The sequence below is a fragment of the Sinocyclocheilus grahami genome, unplaced genomic scaffold, assembly GCF_001515645.1.
Source record: "Sinocyclocheilus grahami isolate Dianchi unplaced genomic scaffold, SAMN03320097.WGS_v1.1 scaffold173.1, whole genome shotgun sequence".
NCBI lineage: Eukaryota > Metazoa > Chordata > Actinopteri > Cypriniformes > Cyprinidae > Sinocyclocheilus > Sinocyclocheilus grahami.
The window spans coordinates 1,021,872-1,046,550 of NW_015505352.1; the positions used below are offsets into that span (position 1 = coordinate 1,021,872).

The following is a 24,679-nucleotide window of genomic DNA, read 5'->3' on the forward strand; positions in this document are numbered from 1 at the left end:
AAAAATTTAAGGGGGTCTGAATACTTTCCGTACCCACCGTATATACAGCGCATTCAGAAAGTATTCATACCCCCTTCACTTTTTTCAGTTTTGTGATGTTGCAGCCTGATACTACAATTGTTTTTTGTTAAAATTTTTGTTAAAAATTTTTTTTCTTCTCATTAATCTACATTCCGTACCTCATAATGACAAAGTGAAAACAGAATTTTAGAAATGTCTCAATTTATTAAAAAGAAAAAACTGAAATATCACATTTACATAAGTATTCAGACTCTTTGCAATAACACTTGAAATTTAGCTCAGGTGCCTACCATTTCTCTTGATCATTGCTGAGATGTTTCTGCACCTTGATTGGAGTCTGCTTGGGGTAAATTAAATTGATTGGACATGATTTGAAAAGGAACACACCTCTCTATAAAAGGCCTCACAGCTGACAATGCATATCAGAGCGAAAACCAATCCATGAGGTCAAAGGTACTGCCTGCAGAGCTCAGAGACAGGATTGAATCGAGGCACAGATCTGGGGAAGGCTACAATAAAATTTCTGCTGCACTGAAGGTTCCCCAGAGCACAGTGGCTTTCATAATTCTCAAATGGAAGAAGTTTGGCACAGCCAGGACTCTTCCAAGAGCTGGTCACCAGCCAAACTGAGCAATTGGTGGAGAAGGGCCTTGTCTAGACCGGTGACCAAGAACCTGATGGTCGCTCTAGTTGAGCTCTATCATCATATACTGCAACACTCCACCGATCTGGGCTTTATGGTGGTGTGGCAAAACTCAATTCTCTCCTCAGTGAAGACACATGAAAACACACTTGGAATTTGCAAAACAGCACCTAAAGGACCCTCAGACTGTGAGAAACAAGAAAATCAGGTCTGATGAACCGCAATTCTAAGCATCATGCTTTTGAAGGAAACCAGCTCTGCTCATCACCTGCAGATTGCCATCCCAAAAGTAAAGTGTTTACTCATGCTGTGGGGGTGTTTTTCAGCAGCAGGGACTGGGAGACTGGTCAGGGTTGAGGGAAAGCTGAATGGAGAAAAGTACAGAGATATCCTCAGTGAAAACCTGTTCCACAGTGCTCAGGACCTCAGACTGGGCCAAGTTTCACCTTCCAACATGACAATGACCCTAAGCACACAGTCAAGGCAACACGGGAGTGGCTTAGGAACAACTCTGTGAAAGTCCTAGAGTGTCCCAGCCAGAGCCCTGATTTGAACCCTATCGAACATCTCTGGAGAGACCTGAAAATGGCTGTCCACCAACAGTCCCCATCCAACCTGACCGAGCTTGAGAAGATTTGCAAAGAAGAATGGCAGAAAATCCCCCAATCCAGGTGTGCAAAGCTTGTTGCGTCATACCCAAAAAGACTCAAGGCTCCAATTGCTGCCAAAGGTGGTTCAACTATTTACTAAATGTGATATTTCAGTTTTTTTCTTTTTAATAAATTTACAGACATTTCAAAAATTCTGTTTTCACTTTGTCATTATGAAATACGGAGTGTAGATTAATGAGAAAAAAATGAATTTAAACAATTGTAGTATCAGGCTGCAACATAACCAAATTGAAAAAAAGTGAAGGGGGTCTGAATACTTACTGAATGCACTGTATGTATGAAACTCCCTCCCCCCACAGAGAACACTCTCCTGTTTGATTAGCAATACAACAGTTGCCATAGGAACACCTCATTGTGCTCAGTTTCGATGGTAATGGCTGCAACTGTCAGTTAGTTGTCTCCAAGTGTGACTGAGATTAAAAATGTCTCAAACAGTGATCGATTCATGTGCCCTTCAATAAACCTCATAGCTGTCTCAAGTTTTTGTGTTTTAATGGAAGTCACTCATGTGTTTTGCAGGTGTCTCTAAGGAGGGGGCAGGAGCTATTGATGAGGAGGATTTTATCAAAGCATTCACAGACGTCCCCACGGTTCAGGTGAGACACTTGCATGTAAATGAGGGAGGTGTTACTCAATTCCCTCAGAACCTAGTTACAATCCACCCATGGCTTTCATAACATTCACGTTTCATCAAAGGCTTGGAATTGTTTGATCTAAAACTGGTGTCTATCTGTGCGTCTCTCTCATTACATAGATCTACTCCACTCGAGACCTGGAGGATAATCTGAACAAGATTCGTGAAGTTCTGTCTGACGATAAACATGACTGGGACCATAGAACAAACGCGGTGAGTACAACATAGAGTACACGATTTAAACACTCATGCAGGTAATTTTGTCCAGTTAAGCTGGTTGATATGGGGGTCGCCTTGGACTTACACAGATTTGTGTGTAAAGATTTGAACACATTTGCAGTTACTAATGCCACATTTTAAAACAAAAAGTGCTTTTTGTAGTCATCCATTATTAATTGATCAATTGACCTTTCGCAAAGACCCATCTCCCTTCGTTGCTGTTATGTCCGACAAACCATGCTGCTCTCATTTTCTCATGCAGTAAAAAAATACATTGTGACCAAAAGAGAAAACTGAGAACACGCCGACAGTCAAGACACAACAGGTTATTTTTGGTATGAAACAAAGTCTCCGCTTTCAAATTGTCAATATTTTTTGTTTTAATTCAAACAATAAATACCGTTCTCTTTCAAACAATCGCTCGGTATTTCACTATGGGAACGCCCCCAGGCATGATAGACTATGGAAGCACCAGTTGCACCACGTCTGTCCAAAAGACAGACCTATCACAGCTCATGACAAGGAGCCCACCACTTCTCCCTATACAGTGGGTACGGAAAGTATTCAGACCCCCTTAAATTTTTCACTCTTTGTTATATTGCAGCCATTTGCTAAAATCATTTAAGTTAATTTTTTTCCTCATTAATGTACACACAGCACACCATATTGACAGAAAAACACAGAATTGTTGACATTTTTGCAGATTTATTAAAAAAGAAAAACTGAAATATCACATGGTCCTAAGTATTCAGACCCTTTGCTCAGTATATAGTAGAAGCACCCTTTTGATCTAATAAAGCCATGAGTCTTTTTGGGAAAGATACAACAAGTTTTTCACACCTGGATTTAGGGATCCTCTGCCATTCCTCCTTGCAGATCCTCTCCAGTTCTGCCAGGTTGGATGGTAAACGTTGGTGGACAGCCATTTTTAGAGACATACCTCTCTCACCAAGGCTCTTCTCCCCCGATAGCTAAGTTTGGCCGGACGGCCAGCTCTAGGAAGGGTTCTGGTCATCCCAAACGTCTTCCATTTAAGGAATGGAGGCCACTGTGCTCTTAGGAACCTTAAGTGCAGCAGAAATGTTTTTGTAACCTTGGCCAGATCTGTGCCCTGGCACAATTCTGGCTCTGAGCTCTTCAGGCAGTTCCTTTGACCTCACGATTCTCATTTGCTCTGACATGCACTATGAGCTGTAAGGTCTTATATAGACAGGTAAATATATATATAGATAAATATATGAGTGTCACAGCAAAGGGTCTGAATACTTAGGACCATGTGATATTTCAGTTTTTCTTTTTTAATAAATCTGCAAAAATGTCAACAATGCTGTGTGTACATTAATGAGGAAAAAAAATTAACTTAAATGATTTTAGCAAATGGCTGCAATATAACAAAGAGTGAAAAATTTAAGGGGGTCTGAATACTTTCCGTACCCACTGTATATACAGCTGTGATCCCCGAAACGGCATTCTTGTTCTCTTCCCCGTGAAGACTTTCCTTCAGAACCTAGGCTGCGCTGCTTTCAGTTCGTAGACGTACCGTCAAGGTTGATATTGCCGAACGCAGTGTAGTCAAAGAGAAAAACAAAAAAGAGAAAATCTGTTGCAGATTTTCTGCTCGTTACTGAGATTCTTTGCTTTGCTGTTATTAGCAGTGTTTCCTATCCTAACTAATGCGTAAAGGCGAGCTAAGTTTAGGGGATATTTAACTCCCCATGTTGGTGTCCTAGGTCGTGGTGGAGAAAGGCAAGGATGCCCCTTTGCGCTCATATCTGGCAGCATGTGGATTCATGATCTCGGGCAGGGATTCGCATCTGATGTGTATCGCATGCATGGGTGTCAAGCATGCCCAGGCTGTGCTGGCGGATGCGGAAAGTTGCTCACACTGTCGTGTAATGCCGGCCAGGATTCTATAGAGAAGACTTTGAGTGGCGGCATTTTCCGAAGACGATCCGGTTCTCTCTGCTGTCCCTCCTTCGGCAAATGGGGCCCAACCCTCTCCCCTGAGTGATCTTGAAATTGGATTTTCTCTACGCTCCCTTAGATTCGAGCAGGCTGTTTGGCCCGGCTGTTGTGGCGATAAGACAGAAGTGCGACCTCCAGAAGAAGGAAGGAAAGGCGTTTGACATCTGTCTCCCATGTAAAAGAGCATCCTTTTCCCCCTCGGCCTGTTCCTCCGACGCAGAACAGGAGATTTTTGAATACGTCCAGAACTGCAAAACCCCAGAGTGCAAGGCAGACAAGTTCCAGTGCGTAGAACACAGCCACCAAAAGAATGTGGTATGCTGAGTTCAAGCACAAGTTCTCAAGTGTATTGTTACAAAGCACTTCAGCCCCTGGGTTCAAAGCAAATAAAAAAATCCTCTGTCGCATCCAGGCTCAGTGCCGAGGGCGCAGGGAGACAATAACACAATAATATCAAAGAGCCGAGCGAGAATTCAGTCTCTGAGCCACACAGATCCTGGCCTTTTTTGTCTCTGTCCACTAAATGGTGCCAGCACTCCATCTATGGAATCGGTTCAACAGAACCCCCTGGCTCTTCATCAGGAGACGTGGAGAGAGTGTTCTGCACATCTGTGGGTCCTCGCAACTGTAACCAAAGGTTACAGGCTTCAGTTCGCTGTAAAACCATTTTTCATCCTTTCAACGGGGTTATTGCTTCTGTAGCAGATGGGGATTCAGCTCTGGTTTTGGAAGCAGAAATATTCTCCCTCTTGGAGAAAAGCACTATAAGACGAGCTCCAGTGGGGGAAAGACAGAGGGGCTATTACTCCCGTTATTTTTTTAATTCCAAAGAAAGATGGGAGTTTGCGCCCAATACTGAACCTGCGTGCTCTTAACAAGCACTTAAGGAAGTACAAATTCAGGATGCACACAGTCGGGGCTTTCACTCGTTCAATCCACCGGGGCGATTGGTTTGCTGCGGCTGATGCTTGCTTTCATATAAGCATGTATCCTGCACACAGGAAATATCTCAGGTTTTCCTTTCAGAACAAAGTGTACAAATTTGTTACTCTCCCGTTCAGGCTCAGCCTTGCTCCGCGCGTGTTCACCTGGTACATAGAGGCAGCGTTATCTCCGCTGAGACACAAGGGTCTCAGAATATCTGCTTATTTGAACGACTATCTGATATGTGCTCATTCACTGGAGCGGGACACTGAGATGCTCACGTCTCATCTCACGAATCTGGGGTTCAGAATCAACTATGCCAAAAGCCAGCTGATTCCGTCCCAGGAGATAGAGTATCTAGGCTTGCGAATAGACTCTACATGCTCTCGGAGAGAAGGATAATGGTGTTTTATCAGTGCCTAGCCCAGCTTCATGTGGGGAAGCGGGTCTCGTTCAGGACCTGTCTCCTACTTAGCACCGAAGCCATCATGCCCATGTCTGTGGTCCCGCTGGGCTTGCTAAAAGTGAGGGACTTTCAGCGTTGGGTAGCAGCGAGGCATCTGTGTCCTCGTCGGCACCTCTCACGCAGAGTTGAGAATTACCACGGTGTGTGTGATGGCTCTTCATCAGTGGAAAAACCCCTGTGTGTTCTGGACAGGAAAGTAGTGACAACGGACGCATCCATGGCGGGATGGGGAACTGTTTTTCAGGGCAGATCGGTAACCTGTCGTTGGATGCCTCCGCTTCGCAGACTTCACATAAACATGCTGGAGTTAATGTCAATCTTTCTAGCCCTGAAGCATTTTCACCCATTCTTTGAAGGTTTTCATGTTCTAGTCAGGACCAACTGCACGATGGTGGTGGCATATATCAATCGCCAAGGGGGAACGTGTTCGCTACAACTGCACAATCGGTGTCTGGAGCACCGTGCATTTCAGCTTGCTGCACGCAACGCACGTCCTGGGAGTCCTGAATGTTGGAGCAGATCTCCTGTCAAGGGCCAACCCGTTATATGGAGAATGGGTACTCCACCCGCGGGATTTCACCGCACCAATTTTTGCGGATTTCACCGCACCTTCATTGGCTCATGCAGTTCTTAAAGTTGGCTCTTTAGAGAATTGAAAGGTTATCTTTCTTCCTTTTCGAGTCTGTTTGACGGCTTCGGAAAGCATGCGTTATGGGATTTGGCTATATCATTCCCATAGTGAGATACCGAGCGATTGTTTGAAAGAGAACATTAGGTTACTTGCGTAAACCCCGGTTCTCTGAGAATAGAGCGAGGTATCTCACCAAGCTTCCCTACTCGCATAACACGGGGGAAGAGCATGCTTAGAATGCCGTTTCGGGGATCACAGCTGTATATATAGGTAGGGGGTGGGCTCCTTGTCCTGAGCTGTGATTGGTCCGTCCTTTAGACAGACATGTGTAATTTGTGCTTCTGTATTCTATCACGCCTGGGGGCGTTCCCATAGTGAGATACCTCACTCTGTTCTCAGAGAACCGGGGTTACTCAAGTAACCTAATGTTTTGTGGCTCTTTAATGTGTCATAACAGATCGCTGTAGTGTCTGATTTCAAGCAGCTCATTAACCAATAATCTCTTCCTCTTTTCTAGTTATAGCATGAAATAAACATGAATGAACATATGAAGGTATCTTGTTTCAACCGTGGAAAGACGTCAATACACACCATTTTGCAAGTTCAAGTCCATCAATGTTAATCTACTCTCATGTCTGGTTTGATTGTCAGACAAAAATGGCAGATTCAGCTTTATGATTAGTCAGATCACCTGTCAATCAAACTCCCTAGTGCATTGAACTAACCGTCAGTTAAACTAAAGTGACTGTTATGACAGTTACCAAAATAAAGGAAGTCAGTTTAACTGGTCATGTGGTCTCAACATGGTGGCCCATGTGAGAGGACCTGCTTTATGTAAAAAAAAGATGGTTTTCATTAGGTTACTGATTTAACTCTGTCTGTTTTATTGATTTCTTAATTTAAAAAAGTTTTTAATGAGGAAAGAATAAGCAATTCTTCACTCAAAATTTTCTGCTCTCTTTAAAGTTGCGATGAACCAGAAGTAGCGTCAGATCTTTTCTTCCGTATTGTGACGCACATCCAAGTGTATGGGTTTAAGTGGACTAAATGATTGGAGAAGTTCTGTATGCATCACTGGAGGTTTATGATTAGGGCTGTCACGATTCCTCGATTAAATCGGAGTAATTATTTAATTTCGAGATGACAATACGTGACGTTCTACTTCATTTTACTAGTTCACAAGTTGTAATTAAGATTTCTACAAGTACGTGAATGCTGCATCTCATGATCACGGTAATTATGATATGGCGTGATATGACGCACCTTTAGACCGTTTTCCAAGGCTGCGTGATGTATTAAACCCATTTAAAAATCATAATAAAGCATAATGCTGTTATGAATGTACACACGCTACGATTTAATTAAATATATGCGATGCTGGTTTGATATATACGCTTTAATTATTAGCATTTATTATAATGCGTAATGTACGTTAGCTCTGTTCATAATACATTATGAATTTTAACAGTTTTGTTCAGTAAAATCATATGATTGCTTGCTTTTGATACTCTATTTGAACTAATTATTATTGCCTATTTGCTATTATATATGTATTTTAAATCCGTGTAAAGGCTGTTGTTCGCTTAAGTCTGTTTTTATTACTGCTAAAAATATATTATAATAATCCGATTACTCGATTAATTGTTAGAATAAGCGACTGATTACTCGATTACCAAAATAATCGTTATTTGATTAAACATTACAAGGCTAAAATTAAAAAAAAGAAATTAATGCATGGATACATTGTCCATAATAAGATCTATAATATCCATTCACAAAATACATTTTAGTTTCATGTAGACTTAAGCACATCGACATTGTCTCCATATTCCACTTACAAGCGGCTGAATTTGTTTACTGAACAAATATTTGGTGAAATGTGCTGTTATTAGTGTTTCCCATGACAATGACAATGTTCAAGAGGTGATGTCATTAGGATGCACCAGACCTAAAGTTTTCTTTGTGACCATACATATGGTTCGTTTACACTTCATGTTTTAAACCTCTATTCAACATTTTATGGAATTGTAAGGAGAATTGTACAAGGAATTGTAAGTTTCCTGGCTTTTATCTAGTTTTGCTTATGCATTTCTATTCAGTTGTGACAAACCCTCTTTGATGTGGTATCATTCCCCCTCCCTTTCCCTCCACAGCTAAAGAAATTCCGATCTCTGCTGGTTGCCGGGGCAGCAGACTATGATTGTTTCTACCAGCACCTGCGTCTGTTGGATGGCGCATTTAAGCTGTCGGCAAAAGACCTGCGTTCTCAGGTGGTGCGAGAGGCTTGCATCACGGTGGCGTGAGTGTCTAATGGCTCCTTTCCACTGAGCGGTACGGGTCAGTACAGTACAGTACGGTACGATTCGGGACCGAACACCCTGATCCAGCTTGTGTTTCCACCGCCAACAGTACCCTTACTTGATAGTCGTGGTGTATGCCGAAAAGTAGCGATCGACGATAAAGCGTGACAATAGCCGTTTCTCAATATGATGTAAATCACAACTCTAAAACGCAGTTTTAATGAACAATAACAGCCATTATGAAAGTATAAGTACAAAGTATAAGAGACTTGAGCGGTACGGGTCAGTACAGTACAGTACGGTACGATTCGGGACCGAACACCCTGATCCAGCTTGTGTTTCCACCGCCAACAGTACCCTTACTTGATAGTCGTGGTGTATGCCGAAAAGTAGCGATCGACGATAAAGCGCGACAATAGCCGTTTCTCAATATGATGTAAAGCACAACTCTAAAACGCAGTTTTAATGAACAATAACAGCCATTATGAAAGTATAAGTACAAAGTATAAGAGGAAATAAAGACAAAAGCAAACAATTCAGTCAAACGTATGCTACAAAGTCAGTGCTGTACTACGGTAAAGTTCAAAATAAATATACAAGTTAAACATAACTTTGTGCTCAGCCAAAACGATATGACCAGGAACAAATAATAGATTCATGAGACCGCGAATGCCTGTTAAATTTACCCAAAATGAATTGTATCTCATGTTTAATCACTACAGAGACATCAGAGCCAGCAGCAAATGTCGGAAGGACTAGCCGAGCTAAGGCTGCTCTAGGGGGATACATGAGCATTGAGCGCCCGGTGATCGCCTGGAGCTCCGAAATCGGCATAGCAAATTTTCAAATAGGCGCTATCTTTTTAAATAAACTGCAGATTTGAGTTTTAAACAAGCACATTCTCGCCTTTCATGACACAATAACAGTAATATTTTGAAAATAATGCGGGTTTTTGGGCAATGATGTTTCACAAGTCCACAAGAACGCATATTGAGTAATGGCTATTGTCTGTGTGAAAATATTAAACAATTCAGTCAAACGTATGCTACAAAGTCAGTGCTGTACTACGGTAAAGTTCAAAATAAATATACAAGTTAAACATAACTTTGTGCTCAGCCAAAACGATATGACCAGGAACAAATAATAGATTCATGAGACCGCGAATGCCTGTTAAATTTACCCAAAATGAATTGTATCTCATGTTTAATCACTACAGAGACATCAGAGCCAGCAGCAAATGTCGGAAGGACTAGCCGAGCTAAGGCTGCTCTAGGGGGATACATGAGCATTGAGCGCCCGGTGATCGCCTGGAGCTCCGAAATCGGCATAGCAAATTTTCAAATAGGCGCTATCTTTTTAAATAAACTGCAGATTTGAGTTTTAAACAAGCACATTCTCGCCTTTCATGCGCGCACTGATGTAAATAAGCCCAACACTCATGGACAGCAGAGTAGAACGAGTAAAGGAGAAGCTTTATCCCCTTGTAGCACGCAAAAGTGACGATTCTAGTCAACCAATTAACATTCTGCAGTGAGTTTGGCTCCACCCTTTTGGTACCCTTTGCTGTGCTAGGTCCCCCAATGGAAGGGTACCAAAAAAGTGGTATGGTACAGTTCGCTATTTTGGTACAATTCACAACTTCTGATAATGGAAACGGAAACGGACATAATTCGTACCATACTGTACTGAACCGTACCGCTCAGTGGAAACGAGCCATAATTGACTTCTTAAACAATGTGAACTCAAATCTCTTGCACTAGAACATTGTATGTGCATGGTATGTAGATTATTAAGATCTTTTTTCCATCAGCCACTTAATTAAGTGCTGGAGACAAGGAGGTGACACGAGCAATTCCCATTTCCAGTCAAATTAATTTTGATTTGTGTGTTGCTTTTTGTTCATTGTAAAAAAACACCAATTTATGTTTGTGTCTTTGCAGGCATCTTTCCACACTATTAGGGAATAAGTTTGATCATGGAGCAGAGGCCATTGTTCCAGTGCTCTTCAATCTTATCCCTAACTGTGCCAAAGTGATGGCCACATCTGGCACAGCAGCCATACGCATCATCATACGGGTGAGAAACAGTGGTGTGCATTAGTTTGTTGTGTCTGACTGCACTGTGTGTTCTGTGTGTGTTTGACCATATGTTTTTGTATTTTCAGCACACTCATGTCCCACGTCTAATTCCTCTCATCACTAGTAACTGCACGTCAAAGTCTGTGTCCGTCCGGAGGTGAGACATTAAAACTACTTCAACACACTACAGCTGGGTCAAAACCGATTTACTTTTTTACTTTTTTAAAATGTATTTACTTTTGTGTGTGTAAACCCTGACATTATTTTCCAGGATTCTTAGATGAATTGAAAGTTCAAAATATCTTTAAACTATTAGGGAATAAGTTTGATCATGGAGCAGAGGCCATTGTTCCAGTGCTCTTCAATCTTATCCCTAACTGTGCCAAAGTGATGGCCACATCTGGCACAGCAGCCATACGCATCATCATACGGGTGAGAAACAGTGGTGTGCATTAGTTTGTTGTGTCTGACTGCACTGTGTGTTCTGTGTGTGTTTGACCATATGTTTTTGTATTTTCAGCACACTCATGTCCCACGTCTAATTCCTCTCATCACTAGTAACTGCACGTCAAAGTCTGTGTCCGTCCGGAGGTGAGACATTAAAACTACTTCAACACACTACAGCTGGGTCAAAACCGATTTACTTTTTTACTTTTTTTAAATGTATTTACTTTTGTGTGTGTAAACCCTGACATTATTTTCCAGGATTCTTAGATGAATTGAAAGTTCAAAATATCTTTTTAAAAAAAATAGAAATCTTTCTAACAATGTAAGATTTAACTGCTACTTTTGATCTTTTCTTTAATACAAAAAGTAAAACCTGAATGAATTATCATCAATAATCAATCTTGAATAATCAAGAATAATTAAAACTTGAATCACCAGTGATTGTTTCTCACTACTTGCTTGAATTGTGTTTATATGCACAAATATTACAGTACATAGTAATATAGGGCAACTTTTTTTTTTCCTGTTTTTAATGAACATTTTTCATCATACAGTGTAAATGATTTGAGGGAGGATGAAACAAAGAAATTTCCAAACCAGTGTTCGACTTAGTTGAAATGGGCAGTTTGAAAGAACTGATTTTTGGAAATGAGTCCAACTTCTCAACTCTTTTGCTAATGAAGATCAAACCAGACAACCTATTAAAAATAAGTGTCTTAACATGCTCATATTTGCAAGTCAGGAATCTAGTCTGCCTGCACAGTCTTTAAGAGATGTAACTGGCTAAATAAAAAGCACATTATGATTTTGTTTAATATTATATTTCCAACAACTGAATATTGCAGTTTTAATAAATATATTGTAAATATTGAATTTATCTCCCAGACCTTCTGAGCCCTTTGCAAGTTTACAGACATAATGAGCACATTCATTACTGAATTCACTTTCTTCCTCTCTCTGTCTGTCAGGCGCTGTTATGATTTCTTGGATCTTCTGCTGCAGGAATGGCAGACTCACTCTCTGGAGAGGTACCACCACAGCGCAGGCTAAACTAGAGCTGCCTACTGGTGTTGAAAGGCCAAAACTGCTCTATGTAACTGCTCTTTCTCTTTCCTCCGTGTCTCAGGCATGTGGCTGTGTTGGTGGACAGTATTAAGAAGGGAATCAAAGATGCAGACTCAGAGGCTCGAGTGGAGGCCAGGAAGTGAGTGCCATCCTCAAATTACTTAATGTATTTAGTTTTTTGTGTTTTTTTTCTGATGTTGCTCTCTTGCAGGGCATACTGGGGGTTGCGGGCTCATTTCCCCGGGGAGGCGGAGTCTCTGTATAACTCATTAGAATCGTCCTATCAGAAGACACTTCAGTCGTATCTAAAGAGCTCTGGCAGTGTGGCGTCCCTGCCACAGTCGGATCGCTCGTCCTCCAGTTCGCAAGAAAGCCTTAAGTAAGAATATCTCACTCGCCCTCATCTGACTATACCAGAGACCACCAGTATACAGTGAATTTGAAAAAGAGCTCTTTTTTTTCTTCTCCTTTTTCACAGCCGGCCGCTGTCAAAGTGGTCAGCTGCTCCAGGCAGAGGTGAGATCCTTACGTGTGTGTGTGTGTGTGTGTGTGTGTGTGTGTGTCCGCGTGTATTGTGAAAATTTTAATGGGTAATTTGATGTCTATTGTGTTCAGTGACTTTAAAAATCTATTTTTATATAAAAAATTTAATTACTGAATTGAGAAAAAGGTCAATATTTTAGGTCCTGACAATTTATTTTACACTCCTCACCCATTTTAAACACCTCTTTAACCTAACTACTTAATTTAAAGTTCAATTTTAAGGTACAAATATTCCATACATAAAAATTCTAAAGGAATTTTCTAAATGCTGTTTAAGTTTGTATGAGAGAGCACAGGATGTGTAAGTATGTGTAAAGTATGTGATTACCCATGTATGTCACATGTTCTGCAGCAGGGTTGTTATTGTTAACTAAAACTGAAACTTATTTCGAAATCTAATTATTTTTTGTTAATTGCAATAAGACCATATAAGAACTGAAATAAAAAAAGCTAAATAGAAATATTAAAAAAAATGGTAAAAGCACATAACAGTTAATAGAAGTAAAATGAATGGACTCTCATGTATATTTTACAGCATTACTTGAGTGATTTTTTTTTCCTTGAAAATTTGGCATGTACTGTACCTGATATATATCCAAAATAATCGACATTGAATCGAATCGACTTGGTAATCGAATCGAATCGCAAGCTTGTTGAATGAGAATCAAATCGTGAAATTTATTTCAAAACCCAGCCCTAATATACAGGCTCTCCGCTCTTTTCTACCACACGCGATAGGAACTGAAGTGAAGAATTCTTAATTCTTAACACAAAGGTTACCTGTGTGTGTGTGTGTGTGTGTATGGTTGTATGGTTGTGTGATTCTGTTGTGAGAACTCATTAGTCAGATAGAAAAATAAACCATAGAGAGGGGCATTTTGCTAAATATATGCACCAAATAACATATTCATTATGAATTTTACTGTTCTTCAATGTTTCATTTGTTTGAATAAATCCATCGTTTTTATTACAGCCACCATTGTTTATATAAAAAAAACTAATTGAAGTAGAAATATTATTACATAATTGTAACTTTATTATTTTAAAAACTTCATTAAGTGTAATTTTAACAAATCAGTAAATTTTAACCTTCAATATTATAGTAATTTAGTACCAATGGACTCTCATGTATATTTTACAGCATTACTTGAGAGATTTTTTTTTTCCTTGAAAATTTGGCATGTACTGTACCTGATATATAGCACTATATTAACATAACACCACTCTCATGTAAATTTAATAGTCTGTAAATGTCTGTAAGTGCAAAATAATTGCCAATAGAGGATTGTACTGACTGGAAACTCCCAGGAATGATCCATACACAAATTTTATACATTTTATTATTCCTATTATGCATTCCTATTATGCATGTTACTTTTGTAACAATTTAAATATTTTTTATGTCACTTTTAATCAATTTAATGCATCCTAGATAAATAAAAGTATTAATTTATTTAGGAAAAATAAGACTCAATGCTATTTTTCTACACATATGGCAAGCATGCAGTGAAACATGACTATAAACCATCTTCACACCACGTACTATAGCACACATTGTCAACTTCATGTGTGTGTGTGTACGTAAAAGATTATCAGGAGTCATCCTGCTCCAAGGATGTAACCCACAGCTCCTCCAACTGTTTCTGTGCCTCTAGGTTCCGACGATTCTGATTGCACGCCAGGTACCCTCGTCTGACATTGTGGGCGAGTGTGTTTGTTTAGTTAATGCAAACGTGTGTGAGAGCGTTTGTGAGCGAGCAAACGTTTTATGTCTTGAGTGGCCTGCATGCTGTGTGGTCTTCACTTGGGTGTGACGGTATCAGTCCATTTCTGCCTGCAGGCGTGTAGAAACACAAACTCTCAGACACATCGGTTTAGCGGTGAATGTTGGGCAGCCTGGGCTGCTTAAACATATTGAGAGTATTGATGGAACTAAAGCAGTGACAAACACAACCATGATGTTTTTCATCTTTTATGTGCCTTCATGGTGATGTTGTGAAGTCACGTCAGTTGCGATGCTGTTGCAGGGCTTTTTGAATCTATGTGCGCGTATTTGCAGGCTGATGGTTTTATTCATTTGTACGGTGTGTCGAAACAACACATTGACTGCATGTTTTTCCCCATAATGCATTTGTATTCGTTTAATATGCTGTTCCTCCTCCCACCCAATGGGTCTCTTGGACCCGCCCCGCTCCCTAATCCTCCCCCCTCATTGGCTCAGGATCACAGTCTGCTACCCCTGTTGGTGGTAAGATTTTCAACATATTTCACCTGTGACTCATTCACTTAGTCCAATCACTCCCATCCTGTGGACCTCCAATCTCTAGTCTTACATCTTCCCTTGTCCTGGTTTATGGGGGGAAAAACATGGGTTTTCCCATCAGCCCCCACTTTCTTCACTGCATGGAGGGTGTGTTGCTTGGATCACTCTGGATGGTGTTTTTTTTTTCTCTCTCTTCAAACCTGTGAATAATTTGTTAAACCTCACTTTAACGCTGGGCGGTATGACGGTATATATAAATTGTTTAATACATATTCTGCTTTACTATGAATCTGCTACACGATTCCTGTATATATGTGGCGCAATTTAAAAACTTTGGTGTTATGTAATGTGAAGCTGTTTCAGTACTTGTGTCTATCAAGGTAAATAAAGTAAGATGTTCCTTTCACATTGAAAGCATTTAAGCCTCTAAATTATCAAAAACATAAATAATTGTGTTACGATATAAAATATATTTGCTTGAATTTTCAGCAAAAATAATTATTGTGAGGCATGTATTATTACCGTGACACAAGATTTTGGTCATATCGCCCACCCCTACTTCACGTCACTGAGTGGGGAAATTTAATGATTTGGTCACTAGTGTGTGTCAAAGTGCAGCGTGAGCATGTTCATTTGTGTTTGTGTAGAGTTCGTAGTCATAGAAACATTTTCACTTGTTCCCTAGGGAAACCTCATTCTTCCCTTTTTGTCTCGGACACAATCAGAATCACAGCACTAGCACTTCTATGTCAAACTGTCATCTGTGTCTGTGATTGTTATTGTAATGTAAATTATTGCTGTCTGGATAAACAACAAAAATGTCAGCATAGCTATGATGATTAGTTTGTTGGTGACGTTTAAGTTTGGCGATAGTGGACAGTCTGTATTTTGTGTAATATAACAAAGAATGAAAAATTTAAAGGGGTCTGAATACTTTCCGTACCCACTGTATATATATATATTTAATGCTCTTTGTGTTAATGTTTGCATATAAAAGAATTTATAGGTAGGAAGATGTACATTTCCAGTGGTTTTTCAGGCTCACAAAAGTTCTGTTTTTGTTTTCTGTATATTTACAGCGGGTTCTCGCTCGGGTTCCCCAGGCCGGGTTTTGACCAGCACAGCTCTGAGCACACTCAGTACAGGAGCTCAGCGTGTGAGTGCAGCTCCGGGGTCCCACCGTCGCAGCCGGATCCCACGCAGTCAAGGCTGCAGTCGAGACTCCAGCCCCACGCGCCTATCTGTTGGTAAGCACTGGCTTCTATCTGTGGTCTTCTATCGTGATGATCTCCTCGGTTATGTTTTCTCTCTGATGAATAAAATACTTTTTTTTGTTGCAATTGCACATTGGCTGTGAGACTTCAGTAGGCCTTCACATAAAGAGGCGATAATGTTCTTACCAAAACTGAAATGTTTTCTTTCAATCAAAGCTCCTTCAAACATCAGTCACATCTACAATGGATCAAAAGGAGGTATGTTGGTGTTTTTTCCCCCTTGATCTCCGCCAGTCATCCCATAATGATAATCCATCTGCCTGTCTGAGCTGGGGCTGTCATCCTAATGGTGTTTCATGCTGGAGGTTGTGCTGTGTTGCGTGTAACACGCTGCTTTGGGAAAGCAGAACATGCCGTCACATTAACCTGCTGGGTCTTCCCTTGTCTGCTGTGATGTTAAACCCCATAGCTTGATGCTGCTCTTTGGAAAGTGAATGAATGAAGTCCATCTCATGAATGCAGATGAACATTGAACATTGGTTAAGACACAGGATATAAAAGCAAAGATCCTGACCTTCCACCTCCCATTTATTAGCATTCACCCTATAATTCTTAACTTTCTAAATGTTCTTCCCCTGTCACTAAATGTCTGCACTTTTCTTATCAGTTCCTTTAATGTGGAATTTGTGCATGGAAAATTTGTACAAATGTCAGTGTTTTTGTTGTTTGTCTTCCTTTTTCTGTGAGGTTCCTCAGGGCTCTGTATTGGGCCCTTTTTTCCTCAAAAAGTTAATAACTCTTGTAGTTTCAGTGCTTAGAAAAACCTTATGCAATTGTTACAGCTTTTCTTTCTCTGTTGCTCCTACCTTGCCTGTCTGTTATACCTTTCAATGTCTCTGTTCTTCTTTATCTGTTTTTTCTCTCTGCTCTTGTCTTGATATGTTTTCTTGGGGGTGGGTCAGCGAGGGGTAGTCGTATACCACGACCTAGTGTGAGTCAGGGCTGCAGTCGTGAGGCCAGCCGAGAGAGCAGCAGAGACACCAGCCCTGTGCGCTCCTTCACGCCGCTCGGTGAGTAACCACGGCAACCATTTCATCTATCAGGACCAATCAGCTTCAATTCAGCAGGGGCCTAAAATGATTAGACAAAATCATGCCATGCTGAAAAATTATACGTGTCCTCCTTCACTTCATTTGAAACTGGAAGTCAAGCTTCTGCACATTTGCACATTTTGCTCTTTGCTCGACTCGCTTCAACGTTTTTGCTGCTACCAAACAGGAATGCTTGTACAGTGATACACAGCACTGCAAGCACATTCTCATGTTGAATTACAAATATTTTTGAGATTGAAAATCCCACACATGTTGCAGCTTGGTCAGGAAGCAGTTTTCTCCTGGGAAATTTTTTTTTTTTTTTTTTGCCTCATCTTACATAGTAAACATTGCTGATGAATGCTGACACAAGCTTCATCTGAGGTCCTTAAATACAGCACACCAGAGACAAATTATGTAAAACCACAGACAGGAAATATTAGGAATAAACCTAATAGTCATCAGTTTTCTTAATACCCATTCCTCATCAGTATCTACCCTACTTTTTTTTTTATTGTCTTGTTGAATATCCTGTTTTGCACAGAAATGTCATTTCTGGAAGGAAGAAAAATAGTTTGTGAATGCCGTTCCTTGATGACTGTATATAAGTAAATAATGTGCAAAAGCCTTCTCACAAGTATTTTATTAAATTAAACATGGAGCCCTCAGTGTGCCAAATAGTGCAACACATCTTTTTTTTCTTTTCTTTTTGGGAAATAATCAACATTTTCAAGTTTGTTTTGAGAGGCACAAACTTCAAAGTGGAATGAGGATAATAAAATTTAAGATAGAGACTCTGCTGCCAGCAATATTTTTGAGGTTAGGTAATTCAGAATAACTTTTGAGGGGTGCCCAAGTGTGAAAATATTCCTGGTGTTGTGCAGAACACAAGCAGAACTGGACTAATACCCTTGAGCGTTGTGAAATGTGTGTGTCACAGCGGGGCATGTGTGTGGTTGGTGATGGCACATTCTCACATTACTGCTAATTGGGAGTTTCTCTGGTGAGCTCTAACACTTGCCTGGTTATTTACGCGTGTGTGTGCTTGTTTGCATTCTTGTGTGTGTGTTGCAGCATCCCGGCATTATTCTCGCTCAACTGGTGCTCTTCATGCCCCAGATGCCTTCGGGGCAGCAGGTGAACTGTCACCCCAGCCGGCACAGGACTCTTTACATTTTTTTTGTTTTTAAGTCATTGTCAGTTTTTGAATTGTAGTTTTTCATCTCCTCCTCCTGCTGCTTTCAGTTTAGCCTCCATCAGACCTGCATGCTTTAAGTTTAGTGTTCATTACAGCTGTTCCTCCAATTACATTTATAACAACCGTATTCAAGTATATTCATGTGGAACATCTTTCACAGTCACCTATCATTTTTTCCCTGAATTTAACCCAAGTTTTTTTTTTATGTGTGTACTTGTTTTTGGATTTTTTGTTGTTGTTGTATTGGCATTTGTGGTTCAATTTCATTAGTGTTTTTCAGTGGTAATCATTTGTTTCTGGTTTTCTAGTGTCAATATCCATATTATTGGTGAATTATGTTTTAATTGATTTCTCAGTATTGATCACTGCATGAAGTTTTTTGTTTGGAAATGTATTTGTGCATGTATGTGTAAAATGTGTGATGTGTGTTGTAGGTTCTGGGTTGGGTATGTCTCAGTCCAGTCGTCTCTCATCCTCAGTTAGTGCCATGAGAGTGCTGAACACAGGATCGGACGTGGAGGAAGCCTTGGCTGATGCTCTGGTAAAAATAAATACAGACACATATGGGAACTCTGCTTACACCCTTCTCATACACAAGTTTACATACCCTTTTATCAAACAATTACATACCCAGAATCTGACTTTTGGAAGTTTTAAAAAGAGAATCATTTGTTTTATTTATTTGTTTATATACACCTTACAGATGTTTAAGGTCAGTAAGTTTTTTTTAGTTTTGAAAGAAATTATTACTTTTAATCAGCAGGGATGAAGTAAATTGATCAGACGTGACTGTAAAAACTTTTACATTGTTGCACAACATTTCTACTTCAAAAAATAAAAAATAATATAAAAAATGTCTCATAGTTTCCACAAAAATATTAAGCACCACAACAGTTTTAAACTGATAATAATAAATGTTTAAGCAGAAAATCAACATATATTAGAATGAATTCTGAAGGATTGTGTTACTGAAGTTTACATTAAAATTTATATCAAATAAATTACATTTTAAAATAGATTAAAGGGGTCCTATTATACTCTTTTACAAAGTCTTGAGTTTGCATTACATATTTTACATTATTACAACACCTCTCTCCCCAGTCTGGCGTGAACGACTTGAATAGTTCCTGTATCAAATGAAAGCCTGCCTTCTGAAATACAAAATGTGCTGTGATTGGTTAGCTGGGCCAGTGTGTGTTGTGATTGGCAGCACTCGGCACCTGGTCGGGAAATGTCGTGCCCCTTACCATAGCCGCCTGCTGCGAGCTTCAGTGTAAATATTGTGTAAAAATCAAATCAATTTGAGCATGTTTTAAACCTGGATGATTATAACCACTCTAAGTTCATCTGCCTTGGGAAAGCTAGCGTGTCCCCGACATAGTGATAACACTCGTTGCCTTCTCTAGTGCAGCTCAACCAGGTCTCCTCCCATTTGTCGATATTTGTGGTATCACAAATCCTGGAAAATATGCGTTTTAGTCCAAACGAGTCGTTCGTTGTAGTTTTTGATATGTGGTTTCTGTTAAATAAAATATCTCCTTTTGAAGTGGACTTTGAGCTTTGTAACTTTGCAGATCTTTTTTATGCTCAAACAGCAACATTACAGACTAACTAAAGTTGAAAAAGTGAAAAAGCATAATAGGACCCCTTTGAAAGAGAAAATTATTATTTTAAACTAATAATTTTTCACAATAACAGTGTTTTTACTGTATTTGTGATCAGATAAATTCAGCCTTGGTGAGAATAAGAATACTATTAAAGAAGTATAAAAGATTAAAAAATCCTACTGATCCCATAGTTTTGTGTATTAAAAAAACAACTGGTATGGATATTCCACTTTTGACATCACTATATATTTATATAGGATTGGGATTTAATATTATGTAGGGATGACATAAGTGTCATATGCATACCAGTTTTTTTTTAAGCTATAAACATCTTGCAGACTTTGCAAGGGGTATGCAAACTTATAGAAAAAACGTTACTCACAAAATTAACCTAGCCAGTGTATTATGTGCTAAATGTCTGTCTTCAACTCATGCTTTAACCTTTGGCTTTATCAATGCTGCCAGCTATTAGGAGACATGCGGGGCAAGGTTAGTCTGGCTGGCTTTCTGTCTTTCTCTCTTCATTAAGATGACGTTAAATTTACATTTTCACAGTCTTTCTTTTTTTTTTGAAGTTGTCTCAGTGTTGACTTTATACATAAAATGGTAATTTGGATGTAATTTTATGTTTTTCTAAGCAGAAGAAACCAGCTCGACGGAGGTATGACACCTATGGGATGTACTCGGATGATGATGCAAATAGCGATGCCTCCAGCGCGTGTTCAGAGCGTTCGTACAGCTCCCGGAATGGCAGCATTCCAACGTATATGCGGCAGACTGAGGACGTGGCCGAAGTGCTCAATCGCTGTGCCTCTGCCAATTGGTCTGAGAGAAAAGAGGGGCTGATGGGATTGCAAGCACTGTTAAAAAACCAACGAACTCTCAGGTAACCCATTCAAACACAAAATAAGGTGTGATTTGTTTTTCATAATCCAACTTTACTAAATTGAATGATTCATGTTCAGTGAAAGGGTTTAATTTATTCTTTCTATCTGTTTCAGCCGTGTTGAGCTGAAGAGGTTGTGCGAAATTTTCACGAGGATGTTTGCAGACCCACACAGCAAGGTACCTTCGTTTGCCGCTTTCAAGCTCCAGAACACACTTACACTACACGCACACACTTCTGCAAGACATACACCAGCATGAACTGCATCACACAAAACCGCTTGACTGTATCGGATTCTGCCTCACCCACAGCCCGTATTCTCGCCACAAACACACAGATCCACACTCTCAGGCATGTGCAGTGCACACTAATTCTGGGGTTGAAGACCGTGGCTAATCGCATGGTTTGGTTTGAGTGGATTTCTGATTTCAGACAGCTCGCTCGTCTTTTTTCAACCACTGTTACGCCCGATGTCCAAACTTCCTCTGTAGCTTTCCTTCCTTTCTTGCTTGCGTTCACGCATACACATACTGGGACTGTCACAATTCCCGAGAAAAAAAAAGAACATCTTAAAATCTAAGTTTCATGCAAATCTCTGACCATTATGAAGAACATGAGAGAATGAGAATGTGAAAGTTCAATATAGCCTTGCAGGATTTCAGTGTAAGCGCTGATGTTTCAAGTGTCTTTTCTATATAAATTTAAATGATTCTTAAAAATTGTACTCATAAACTATTGGTTGAATTGACAGCCCAGTCCTACACGCACACAGACTAACCCGCGTTTGAAGTGTCTCTCTTTCTCCTTGAACCTCCTTCTGGCATTCTGTATCTTGTCGGGTAGGCCGTAGCTCCGCCCCATTTATCTGATTACTGGGCTCATGGCTCATGGCCCGCCCCTCTTTCTGATTTGCAGCGTGATCCCAGAGGCTTCGTCATGGCAGAATCCGGTATCAGTTCTGCCTCTTTTAAGGTACAGAAGTCACTCTGACACTCCTGTCCAACACAATCACATTCTACAGCCACCCAAGCTTTTCTTCAGGGGTATGGAAAACCCTGGATCCTTTTATGTGGATAACTAAAAGTGTGGATATTTAAATAGCAAAATATGCTTATGGATTTCATACCATTTCCCCTCTTTTTTTATTGGTCTACAGTGGTCTTGTTTCAAAAGGGTGCCTTATTTTTCATTTCTAGTGTTTGAATCCTTTCCTTAAAAGATTAGTTCACCCCAAAATGGAAATTATGTCTTCATTTACTTACCCTCATGTCATTCCAAATGCATAGAGAATACGGACTTGAGTGGTTTAATCCAAGTCTTCTGAAGAGACATGATCACTATACATGTATTCTTAAGGGACTTTCTTAAGGGATTGGAATGACATGAGGGTGAGTAAATGATGACAGAATGTTCATTTTGGGATGAATTAACCTTTTAATACAGTATCATACCATGTTTAAATGTTAAACTTAATTTTAATGTATTTATTCATTTTTATGTTGTTCCCAAAATGGTTCTGCAAATGGTTAGCATTTATCTTTTATATATTTTTTACGGACATTCACCAGTGTGTTTGTTTCTTTTCATGCCTTACCCTGTGGTGGAACTGTAGAGAGTAAGTGTGGTTAACTTTTGTGCAAATATATATATTTTTTTTTTGTGTTTTTTTTTTTTTTTGACTGCTTGTTTGTTTTTATGCAATGCAAGTATCCATAAACTGTGAGATGCTTCTCTAATAAATAGCTGGAAAGCATGGGCAGCGTTTTTGGCTGTGTTTGGGACTGAGCATTAACAGTGCAATCTACTTTACTAATGTACTAATCAGTAACATGATGAATGAATGATGGATGATGAAAATGTGACACCTAACAGATGACAAAGATGTTTTTGATCCTGCTATTAATCTGTGGCTTTGCTGTTAACTAATCAAGAATATCTAAAAAAAATGTCTGTATTGTAAACATCAGTAGTTCGGATGTTTGATCTTTCACAATATTGGTTGTAATGTAACAATTAGCATGTTGTTTTTTTGTTTTTAATGGGGAAAATCTTCTGAAATTCCCAAGTAGGTAAATAACTAAGTAGTGCCTTTATCAAACTAAATAAACTGCTGACTGAATCATAGTGTGCGGATGAATTAACCTTTTAATACAGTATCATACCATGTTTAAATGTTAAACTTAATTTTAATGTATTTATTCATTTTTATGTTGTTCCCAAAATGGTTCTGCAAATGGTTAGCATTTATCTTTTATATATTTTTTACGGACATTCACCAGTGTGTTTGTTTCTTTTCATGCCTTACCCTGTGGTGGAACTGTAGAGAGTAAGTGTGGTTAACTTTTGTGCAAATATATATATTTTTTTTTTGTGTTTTTTTTTTTTTTTGACTGCTTGTTTGTTTTTATGCAATGCAAGTATCCATAAACTGTGAGATGCTTCTCTAATAAATAGCTGGAAAGCATGGGCAGCGTTTTTGGCTGTGTTTGGGACTGAGCATTAACAGTGCAATCTACTTTACTAATGTACTAATCAGTAACATGATGAATGAATGATGGATGATGAAAATGTGACACCTAACAGATGACAAAGATGTTTTTGATCCTGCTATTAATCTGTGGCTTTGCTGTTAACTAATCAAGAATATCTAAAAAAATGTCTGTATTGTAAACATCAGTAGTTCGGATGTTTGATCTTTCACAATATTGGTTGTAATGTAACAATTAGCATGCTGTTTTTTTGTTTTTAATGGGGAAAATCTTCTGAAATTCCCAAGTAGGTAAATAACTAAGTAGTGCCTTTATCAAACTAAATAAACTGCTGACTGAATCATAGTGTGCCATTTGGAAAAACTTTGATTATCAAATATTGTGAACCAATCGATTTCTGCTTACCTTCAATTTCCCCATATCTCTCTAATTTTATATTACTTCCCTACATCACTATTAATTATATAGAGACCATCATGATGACAGTTTATAATTTATGCTGTTCCGATTGACTTTTTATGAAAAGTGGGGTTTCTTTACTAACTAATGCTATTCAGTTGGAACCAGTTGGAGTCAAATCAGAATTTATATTAAAGACAAAAACATTAAAACCCATTATAAACGAGGCATTTGTTGCATCTATTACGGATTCTAATGACATATACTGTCTTTTTACGCGTTGCATCGCGCCGCATAAACACAAAACCATGTCTGCATTTGTGATCGAAGAAATGACAAACAACAAGCGCTACTCTACACTGCTCAAAACTCACGTTTGAATCGTCAGTGGCAAATTCTTTAAATATAAAAAACTTACTTACACTCTGTGAGTCTGAACAGCCGGCATTGTAGTCTACTCTACCAGGATCAGGAAACAGTCCTCCATAAAATGTGCTGCACACATCTGAATATTTGGGTTGAGCTGTTCTGGAACAGTGTTGTAAATACAACTTAACCACTGATTTCTAGTCGTGTCCTCTTTTGGAAGGCCAAACAAAGTAGTTTTGCTTTCACAACGAGAAACACAGCGTCACACATGGCGGGCTAGAATGAGCGGAGGCCGGCAGGCTAGAAAACGACACGGCCGGCGGATTTGACGGCGCGTCTGGTGGGCTTACAGTAACCACATGTGACGACCCCGAACTGGACTCCGCTTCGTCCACGGTGAAAGCCGATCCGGCGATCCACAGCCGCGAAGTTGATGTATTTCCTCAGCGACCAGCACGGATCAGCCCCCGCCCACATCGTGACGTAGACAAGTTGGGGGCGTGTTAGAACGAGCCGTTTTAGGTAGGCGTGGTTGACTCTTAACTTTTATTAAAAA

General features: G+C 39.6%; 1 protein-coding gene across 1 annotated transcript in view; it reads left to right on the top strand.

Moving 5' to 3' along the window:
- LOC107593578 (CLIP-associating protein 2-like) overlaps positions 1-24,679 on the top strand; it is a 62,224-nt gene that overhangs the window by 24,345 nt on the left and 13,200 nt on the right. Inside the window, exons 9-29 of the mRNA XM_016283355.1 lie at positions 1,855-1,931; positions 2,090-2,182; positions 8,328-8,473; positions 10,415-10,550; positions 10,639-10,709; positions 11,968-12,027; positions 12,126-12,203; positions 12,276-12,443; positions 12,543-12,595; positions 14,263-14,289; positions 14,829-14,855; positions 15,950-16,117; positions 16,301-16,342; positions 17,047-17,154; positions 18,250-18,312; positions 18,808-18,914; positions 20,446-20,469; positions 20,619-20,866; positions 20,982-21,045; positions 21,782-21,838; positions 22,479-22,481. Coding sequence (XP_016138841.1) covers positions 1,855-1,931; positions 2,090-2,182; positions 8,328-8,473; positions 10,415-10,550; positions 10,639-10,709; positions 11,968-12,027; positions 12,126-12,203; positions 12,276-12,443; positions 12,543-12,595; positions 14,263-14,289; positions 14,829-14,855; positions 15,950-16,117; positions 16,301-16,342; positions 17,047-17,154; positions 18,250-18,312; positions 18,808-18,914; positions 20,446-20,469; positions 20,619-20,866; positions 20,982-21,045; positions 21,782-21,838; positions 22,479-22,481 — 1,820 coding nt within the window. The remainder of the gene's footprint in view (positions 1-1,854; positions 1,932-2,089; positions 2,183-8,327; positions 8,474-10,414; positions 10,551-10,638; positions 10,710-11,967; positions 12,028-12,125; positions 12,204-12,275; positions 12,444-12,542; positions 12,596-14,262; positions 14,290-14,828; positions 14,856-15,949; positions 16,118-16,300; positions 16,343-17,046; positions 17,155-18,249; positions 18,313-18,807; positions 18,915-20,445; positions 20,470-20,618; positions 20,867-20,981; positions 21,046-21,781; positions 21,839-22,478; positions 22,482-24,679) is intronic.